This window comes from Sciurus carolinensis, chromosome 1 (assembly GCF_902686445.1).
Source record: "Sciurus carolinensis chromosome 1, mSciCar1.2, whole genome shotgun sequence".
Lineage (NCBI taxonomy): Eukaryota > Metazoa > Chordata > Mammalia > Rodentia > Sciuridae > Sciurus > Sciurus carolinensis.
Window position 1 is genome coordinate 93,491,321 of NC_062213.1, and position 9,118 is coordinate 93,500,438.

Consider the following 9,118-nt stretch of genomic DNA (forward strand, 5'->3'; position numbering starts at 1 on the left):
CCCACCGAGACCCTCTCCGGGCAGGGGCAGCGCAACCACACAGAAAGAGCCTTAATAAAGAGCTCGTGTCAAGTGATTGGTTGTGACCTCTGCCCTCCCCAGCCCGAGCCCGGGCTCCTGCCTTAACCCTTGGATGTCCGCCCAGTGCACTAGGAGAGAACCTCCTTTTGCCCACTTCTGGGGTCCCCAATCACTACCCCAAACCAAAGCCGAATCTCGGGGTGGGGAGACCGTGCAACCCCCTCCGAGCCCCTTCGAGTCGTTCCAGCAGGGGGCGCCGTTGCCTCGCACAGATGCCTGACCACGGAACCCCAGGGTTGTACTGATCCCCCAGGGCTCCCCACCTCCTCTTGGAGTGCGAAACTATCCCAAATGAATCAGTTCAGGGTCCATTGGAGGCAGAGTTCGGTTGCCCATTTCCTTCCCCAGCTCCAGCTCGAAAACTGGGGTTTACTATCTGGTGGGGTCGACGTATGTCAGGCGCGAAGGAGTTCAGTGCACTAAGTCAAGCTGGGGACCGGTACGGAACAGGCGAGACTTGACCCTACGGATTGTTCTGCAGGACGTGAGATTCGAGCTTCTGGAGACCCCTCCTCTCGCCCGAGATCGCCAATTCAAGTGCTCGCCTTTCATTCGCCTCTCCATCCACCTACTGGCGGAGGAGGCTATCTGAGCCCCCAGAGAACTCACCCACCGTACTAGAAAAAGATTGGGTGTGTGTTGGGGGTGCGAAACAAGGTTGGCAGAGGGGGCGCAGGGCCCCCCAGGTGGGGTGGGAGGGCGGAGCGGGGGGCGGGGCCACCTAATTCCTGGGCAGGGGCGGGCCTCACGCAGGGTATAAAAGCTGCCCGCGCGGGAGCCCAGGCCAGCTTTGGGGTTGCCCTCGGACGTGTCTTGGTTATAGAGTTTTACCATCCTTCAAAGGCGGCGGCGACGTCTATTTCGATTAAAAAAGACTCAGCGTCCTGTGCTCTACTCGAGGGGATCACCATCCACACCACCACCATGCCCAACTTCTCTGGCAACTGGAAGATCATCCGATCGGAAAACTTCGAGGATTTGCTCAAAGCCCTGGGTAAGGAGTTTTTGAGCGCCCGGGAGAGGCCCGGGGGACGCTGGGGTCCTCTGAGGTGGAGAGGTAAGGACGGGAAAGAAAAGGAGGCCGGAGTCAGGGCTTTGAGAGCCTTGGCGTCTGCATCCCAAGAAAAAAAGGGGCAAGCCCGTCGCCTGGGTCCCGGGGCGCTGGGCCCGGACACCTAAATCCTGCTTTCTCCGGGAGGCGCCCACCCGTGCCAGCTCCAGCGGTGACTCAGCCTGTGAATCAAGTAGAAACCAGAAACACGAGGTTGGTCTCGAGAGGCGGTTAGCTAGCCCGGCTCCTTGACCCATTCATTGACCAGCACTCCTGGCTCTCGAAAGTTTAGAAACTGCCGGCTTGGAGCATGGAGAATCCTGCATCCAGGGAGAGAGCCTGGGTCCTTACCCAGACGAGCCCCTCCGAGACATTCCAGCTTTTCCCCACGGCCCCGCCAGTAACCCAATCCTCGGGGCAGGTTCGCTACCCTCTGTGCGGGGCTCAGCCCACCAGGTGATCCACCGCCCCAGCGCTTCCCATCCCCCTCCTTCCCCCTTTTGCTCTCAACACCCCCCCCCCCATCTGTGAGACAAATATTTTCCTACAGCAAGCAGTCCAGAGTCCTAAAATCGCTCTGGATAATTATCACTTTCTTGGATTTCAACAAATGGCTTCGTGTGAAACCCCAATCTCCCATTTCTGAAAATCCGGTTCCCGCCTCCCTGGCTTACCAGAGACCAACTGCAGCCCAGGCGGGTGTGGTGGTCAAAGGTGGGGAAAGCTGAAGCACCCAAAGGGATCTTCCAATTTTCCAGGTCATCTTCTGCATATCCTCTGGGTTGGGACTGGGCCAGAGGGTCTGGGGAAGGGGAGAGAGTCAGAACTTGACTCCTCCTGGAGAGCTACATCTGGGAAGAGATGGAACTTAATTAAGGGCCCCAGAAAGTGGGAAGAGAGCCAGAAGCTCTGGAGCCTAAGGGTAAGAATGCCTTTCATTTCTGGACTGAATAGAGACCCTGGTTGGGTGGGTTGGGGAAGAGGGCATTCTGTGAAGAGCTGGGGTCTGTGGGAGTGAGTCTAGACCTCAAGATTGCCATGAGGAGAGCAGGGATTTCTATCTCTTCTTACTGTCAGTTCTTCCTGCTATCTAACTCTAACTGCAATATTCTTTTTTTCAGTGCTAGGAATTGAACCCAGGAAGGCTCTACCAGAGTTTCATCTCAGCCCATTTTGAATTAATTAATTTATATATATATACACTTTTTTTTTTTTTTTTTTTTTTTTTAATTTTGAGGCAGGGTCTAAGTTGCCCAGACTGGCCGTGAACTTTCGATCTTCCTGCCTCAGCCTCCCAAATTGCTGGGAGGCATGTGCCACCTTGCCCAGCTTAACCACAATACTTCTTATATTCACATCAATCTTCCTGTTCTACCCTTGATAAGATTAAAGACCAAAGCATAGGAGTTTTCCCTTTGGAAAACTTAAATGCCACTCCCTCCTGTCTGCTTTGGATTCTGGCCCCTCTCCCTAGTGGATGAGGTGGTGGCTGGGCACACTCCTAGACCCCACTGGGAGAGTAAGATTCAAAGCCCAATCCCGAAGGCCATATAGCACATCTTGTAGAGTGCCAGGCTCTCATGCTGGCAGCCCGGGTTCCAGTCCCCAGCACTCTGGGTTTCTGGAAATAACAAACAAACGAAACCAAAGCCCAATCCTGCTGTCTCTTCAATCTGTTTGTTCTCCCCACAGGGTCTCTTAAAGCCACGTGCTCTCCTCAGACCTCCTTAGGGGGCAGATTGAAAACAGACCCGTTAGACAAACATTGTCCTGAGTCAGCCAAGGTCGGCTGGGCCAGGCCCAGCTCCATAGGCACCAGGGGCTGGCTGAAGTGCTGCTTCCTCTGAACCCAGCCTTGCCTCTGCAGGCTTCTATGTCCCTTTTCCATTTACTGGTGAGGAATGCTCAGGTATTTGGGGGATATTTGTCCAGACTATCCAGTATGCTGGTCAAGACCTGCATTGCCAATTTGGTTACTCTAGCAGTAAAGATGGATGTTAGATATCAGGGTGAACTTCCTAGATAGCAAAGTGACTTCTTTGTCTAAGAAGATGGGATGGGGTGTGTCTGCTCTACAAAGTCAATTGGACCTGGAAATGTACCAAAAGTGTGGCTCTGGGGATCCTGAGGCACTTCCTTCCTCTCCCTCTGTTTGGAATAGGATGAGTCTGCTTTGATGCTGGGAGAAAGCGAAGTTGCTTCTCTAGGAGCCCAGATCTGGAGGAGGGCCAGGGAGTTGGCCCTCTTGTTCCCTACTGCATCCTTAAAGGATTCTTCTCCACCTGGTCAGGTGCAGTGGGATGTAAGGCTTAGACCTGGACCTGCCCTGTCCAGAGGTGCTCCTAGCCTGCTTGTCTTCTTGTTGAAGGGGTGCTTTCTCCTGTCTCCCCATCCCTCTTCATAACTGGGGAGCAGAGAGAAAAGGTCCAACCTGGGAAAGGATATGGGGGCACAAAGATACTCTGAATCTATAGGGGTTGAGGAAGAAGCCCTGATCCCAAGGGGGCATGGGGGATCCTGGGGCAGGGGACACATCAGGATAGAGGTCCCTTTTTTCTTTACTCAGGCAAGCTTTCCTGAGGGCTAAGGGGCATGGGGACCTTCCAGGAGGGCCAATGAACAGAGAGGGAGTCTAATGCAGGGAACGTTGAGCCCAAGATCTGGCTTTTTTTGGAAGGAGACTTTCTTTTATTAGAAAAAAATAATACATAACAGTAATGATAGTTATCGCTTCCTGAAAAAGATTTTTTTTTTTTTGGTGGTACTCAGGATTGAACCCAGGGGTACTCTACCATCTACTACTGAGCTACATCCCCAGTCCTTTTTATTTTTGAGAGACAGGGTCCAGCTGATTTACCCAGGTTGGCTGTGAACTTGCAATCCTCCTGCCTCATCCTCCTGAGTAACGAATTGCAGGCATATGCCACTGCACTTGTCTTCATTTCCTGAAAACTTAAAGTGTGCCTGACACTATTTAAACTAGAACCTATACATGCTTTTTTTTTCTTTTTTCTTTTTTTCTTTCTTTTTTTTTTTTTGGTACCAGGGATTGAACCCAGAGGTGTTTAACCACTGAACCACATCTCCACCCTTTTTGTGTTTTATTTTGAAGCAGGGTCTCATTGAGTTGCTTAGCACTGAGTTGCTGAGGCTGGCTCTGAACTTGTGATCCTCCTGCCTCAGTCTCCTGAACTGCTGGAATTATAGGCATGCTCCACTGCACCTGGCTACACATGTATCATTCTACTTGATAAATTTGATGAAGATTGTTTTCCAATTTACAGTTAGAGAATCTAAAGTTCAGAGAGGTTAAACCAAGGATCACCCAGCCTAAAAGGGGACTGAGTCAGGAGAAAATCACAGCCTAATGAATCTTACTCCAGAGCCTCTGGCTTCCCAAGCTGTTAGTAGGCCATTCTATAGAGAGAGATAGCTCCTCCATCTCTTCCTGTGCTGAGAATCCCTGCTCCTCATTTTTTGTGGGGAGGAAGGGCAGAGATTGGGCAAAAAAAGACCTACCTAGCTCCAGCTAGGGTGGGTAGTTAGGGCAGCAAGGGAAGTGGCCCCTACTTCCAGGGTCTGCCCTGCACTTGGGCATGGTAGGGAAAGGGGCAAGGGATACCCAGTGACTCTGAGGAGCCCACCCCAACAGAAGGTGTTAAGCCAAGGTGAATGAAAGGCCAGAGTGAGGTAAACAGAGCCTGTAGCAGGATGTTTGCTGGGTGGGAGCATAGAGTAAGCTGTCCCTGAAGATTCTGGGGTGAAGAGCTGGGAAGTCCCATTTAGTCCTGCATACTCAGCAAGGTGTGGTCACAGCTAGGAGCAGGACTGGGGCAGGGCACTACCTCTCTGCCCCTCCTCCCTAAACTTATCCTCTTTCACCACCAGCATCTCCTGTAAGTTACCTCCCCCACAGTAAGTCACAGGTCTCTATTCCAGCCGTCTCAGGGGGTGACTGTTGCTCCCTTCCCTCACCCTGCAGGGGTGAACGTGATGCTGAGGAAGATCGCAGTGGCTGCAGCATCCAAGCCGGCAGTGGAGATCAAACAGGAAGGAGACACTTTCTACATCAAAACCTCGACCACTGTGCGCACCACGGAGATCAACTTCAAGATCGGGGAGGAGTTTGAGGAGCAGACTGTGGATGGGAGACCCTGTAAGGTGAGTGCCAGGAAGGGCGCCTCCAGGCCATGGCGTCTTTCACCCTGCTTCTCAACATGGCACTGCCTAAGATTTCCCAGACTCTCCTCTCTGTTCCCCATGGAGAACTTCTAAGAAACAGTGGGGGCAGGAAAGGGGTCTGTCCCTTATTCCTCTCACTGCATGGCGCCTGCCACAGGTCCAACTCACTTGCTCACCTATTCCTTGCAGAGCCTGGTAAAATGGGAGAGTGAGAACAAAATGGTCTGTGAGCAGAGACTTCTCAAGGGAGAGGGCCCCAAGACCTCCTGGACCAGAGAACTGACCAATGACGGAGAGCTGATCCTGGTAAGTCCCACCTCCTCCCAACTAATAGAAACCCCAATGTCACCTTTAGAGACTCTTTGGGAAGCCCTAGGAAGAAAGTTCAAGGATAACCATGGTTGGTTGCCCTGCCCTCCAAATGGGGCTTCTTGGATGGGACTAAGCTGCCTCTATCTCATACAGTGTACATTAGAAATGGTGGTTCTTGCCCGTTGTGGCGATGCACACCTGTAACCCTAGCGGCTCCAGAGAGGCTGAGAGGCAAGAGGATTGTAGGTTCAAAGCCAGCCTCAGCAATTCAGCAAGCAACTCAGTGAGACTCTGGTTCTAAATAAAATGTAAAAAAAGGGCTGGGGATGTGACTCAGTGGTTAAGCACCCCTGGGTTCAACCTCTGGTACCAAAAAAAGAAAGAAATGGTGTTCCTTTTGTGCAGAACAAAAGAGTCCCCAGACTAATGACTATTTCTGTTCTTTCAGACCATGACAGCAGATGATGTGGTGTGCACCAGGGTCTACATCCGAGAGTGAGTGGCTGTGGGTTCGAGAGTCACCCAGATCCACCATCCCCCACGCTGCCCCCTGCTTCACGGCCCCATGGGCCACCACCTTCCCTCCATGCTCTCCTAGGCTAGCTTTCCCCTTACTCTGGTCACTTCTGAGGGTGGCTGGGATGCCTCTTGCAGGGTCTTGCTTTTTTGACCCCTCGACTCCTCCCCTATGCCAACAGAGGGATGGATTGCAAGAGTCCCAGTCACCCCTTCCGGCCTCACTGCCCCTTCCCCAGATCTGCAGTCCTAGTCCCAAACCAGTCCCCAGCAGTTTCTTTTCCCATGAGGGGACCTGAGGGTCTGAGTGAGAAAGACGGACTCTCTGGTTTCCACTCCTTCCTGTAGCCAATGTGCTTTAGAATATTTATTTGTTAATTTTATTAAAAAGTTAAAAAAAAATGTGTCTCTGGCTTATCTGGCAGGGGTGGATAAGTCTCCCGGAACTCCTTTTCTGAAATGTGAATGGACTCATGTTTCAGTAGCTCAGGTTCGTTCGGGTTAGACAGTGGGAGGGACAGGACAGTCCTCTCATTCCCATGAGCTGAGTCTACCTTGTCACCTACACTTCCTCTCCTCCAGCCACCTTGGTCTCAAATGCAGGCATCCTAGGGCCCACGCCTCCTCCTGATCCCCCAGCAGGAGCATGAGGCTCTGAAGAGCCCCCGCTTCTCATGTTTTCCATGGTGGTGACACAGTTCCTTCTCCAGTTGTCCCTTCTCTCCTCCAGTCTCAAGCCATGGGCCTGGCTTTGGTCTCCCACATGGTTCCAGAGAAGCTCATGCACACCCACAAGCTGGCCCTGCTCCTGCTAGGTCTCTCGGCAAGAGGTTGTCGCCCTACCACTCAGCTGCCGCCTTCTTCTTCTTCCCTCCTCCTCCTCCTCCTCCTCCTTCTTCTTCTTTCTTCTTCTTTTCTTCTTCTTCTTAATATATTTTTAGCTGTAGGTGGACATAATACCTTTATTTGATTTTTATGTGCTGCTGAGGATGGAACCCAGTGCTTCATGCGTTCTAGGAGAGCGCTCTACCACTGAGCCATTCCCCAGCCCCTCAACCCTCTTCTGAGACAAGCCCATCTCTACCACTGTGCTTCCCTGCCTCAAAATCTCCCGCATGTAAACCAGGTGCAGTGGCACACACTTGTAATCCCAGCTACCAGGGAGGATGAAGCAGGAGGATCACCAATTTAAGGCTAGCCTGGACAACTGAGCCAGACCCTGTCTCCAAATATCACTCGGTGATAGAGTGCCCTTGGGTTCGACACTCCAGTACTGAAAAAAAAAAAAAAAAAAAAAAATCAAATTAAACAAATAAAAATTTTAAAAAGGCAGTTTAGCTGGGCATGGTGGCATAAACTTTGTAGTCCCAGCTACTCTGGTTTTTTGTTTTTGTTTTTGTTTTGGTGCAGGGATTAAACCCAGGACCATCTAACCACTGAAGCACATTCTCCAACCCATTTTTATTTAGAGACAGGGTCTCACCGAGTTGCTTAGAGCCTCACTAAGTTGCTGAGGTTGACTTTGAACCTGCAATCCGCCTGCCTCAGCTTTCTGAGCTGCTGGGATTACAGGTGTGTACCACTATGCCCAGCTCCAACTACTCTGGAGGCAGGAGGTTAACTTGAGTCCAGGAGTTTGGGGACAGCCTAGGCAATAAAGCAAGACCTGTCTTTAAAAATAAAAAAAATTAAAAAAAAATAAAGACCAGGCATGGGGTTGCACACCTGTCATCCCAGCAACTCGGGAGGCTGAGGTTGGCCTCGGCAATTTAGTGAGAACCTGTTCCAAAATAAAAAGGGCTGGAGATGTGGCTCAGTGGTTAAGTGGTTAAGCACCCCTGGGTTCAATTCCAAACAAACAATAAGGGGTTGTAGTTTAGCTCCATGTTAGAGCACACGACCCTGGGTTCCTTCCCCAGCACCCCCAAGTAAATAATAATGAAATAACATCAGTAAGAAAAATCCACCTCTTTACATACAGAATAAAGTCCAATCTGGTGTTAGAGGCCTTCAAAATGTGGCCTCCGCTTCTTCCTGCATTCATTCCTTTGAGAAAGTCCTCTGCCCTCTCCACCCATTGGCATTCAGTGCTTCTCCAAAGCTTAGCTCCCTGCAGAGCCCTGAGCGGCCTCTCCCTCAGCCAGTGCTGACAGTCGGTGGTCACGCTTCATGGCCTCTGTGTCAGTGAATGAGTCTCCTCTCCTGCAACACCAGGGTGCCCTGGGGCTAGGGCGTCGTGCTTCTGCCCTTGAAAGGTCACACTGCAGAGGGTAGAGGACCAGGGCCAGAGAGTGGGGACCCAGCTCCCAGAGCTCTTGGGGAGGTGAATCCCCTTTCTTATTATTGGGATTCTTATTATTGGGCTCTTTCATTTGTCCATCCAGTTTTTTGTTTCCTGAAAGCTTACTAGAAGCCAGGCAACCTGCTAGGTCCTAGAAACACAAAATTGAACAAAATGCAGGCTCTCTGGTCTCGGGGGGGCGGGGGGGGGGTTAGGGAAAAACATAGGCCTTTAGAAGGGAAAAACGAAAGATCCGATAGTAAGTGCACAGATGCATACATGATTGAACAAGTGGCCAGTGTTTTGAGGAAAAAGGGGTGGTGGTGGGGAGAGAAGATAACAGAGCAGACTGGGGGTGAGCAGCGATGCCAACAGAGGAGGTGTTTGAAGGTTTCAGGGAATAAAGAGCAGAGGGAGCCACAGGGTACAGGCCCAGAGGCAGAAAAGCACTGGGTTCCAACCAATAAATTTTTTTTTTGCTGGGATACCAGGAATTGAACTCAGGGGCACTGAACCACTGAGCCACATCCCCAGCCCTGTTTTGTATTTTATTTAGAGACAGGGTCTCACTGAGTTGCTTAGGGCCTCAATAAATTGCTGAGGCTGACTTTGAATTAGCCATCCTCCTGCCTCAGCCTCCTGAGCTGCTGGGATTACAGGTGTGCACCACCACGCCCAGCAAATGTTTCTTATTT

At 51.3% G+C, this 9,118-nt stretch overlaps 1 protein-coding gene across 2 annotated transcripts; it reads left to right on the top strand.

The window, feature by feature from the left end:
• Window positions 1-458: 458 nt before the first annotated feature.
• Window positions 459-6,533, top strand: Crabp2 (cellular retinoic acid binding protein 2). Of its 2 annotated transcripts, none has more exons than XM_047518401.1 (5): window positions 459-713; window positions 925-1,075; window positions 5,115-5,293; window positions 5,504-5,620; window positions 6,075-6,533. In XM_047518401.1, the coding sequence occupies exons 2-5, from the start codon at window positions 1,006-1,008 to the stop codon at window positions 6,123-6,125; spliced, it is 417 nt and encodes a 138-aa protein (XP_047374357.1). In that variant the 5' UTR covers window positions 459-713; window positions 925-1,005; the 3' UTR covers window positions 6,126-6,533. The 2 variants fall into 2 exon arrangements, with proteins under 2 accessions (XP_047374357.1, XP_047374363.1); XM_047518407.1 differs by lacking the exon at window positions 459-713 and adding an exon at window positions 719-738.
• The last annotated feature ends 2,585 nt before the right edge of the window (window positions 6,534-9,118 follow it).

What these genes read in the sequence shown, in the direction of transcription:
- Crabp2 (XM_047518401.1), top strand. Translation starts at nt 1,006, where the DNA reads ATGCCCAACTTCTCTGGCAACTGGAAGATCATCCGATCGGAAAACTTC. An exon ending in TGGATGGGAGACCCTGTAAG is followed by an intron (nt 5,294 to 5,503) that starts GTGAGTGCCAGG and finishes TATTCCTTGCAG; the next exon opens with AGCCTGGTAAAATGGGAGAG. An exon ending in ATGACGGAGAGCTGATCCTG is followed by an intron (nt 5,621 to 6,074) that starts GTAAGTCCCACC and finishes CTGTTCTTTCAG; the next exon opens with ACCATGACAGCAGATGATGT.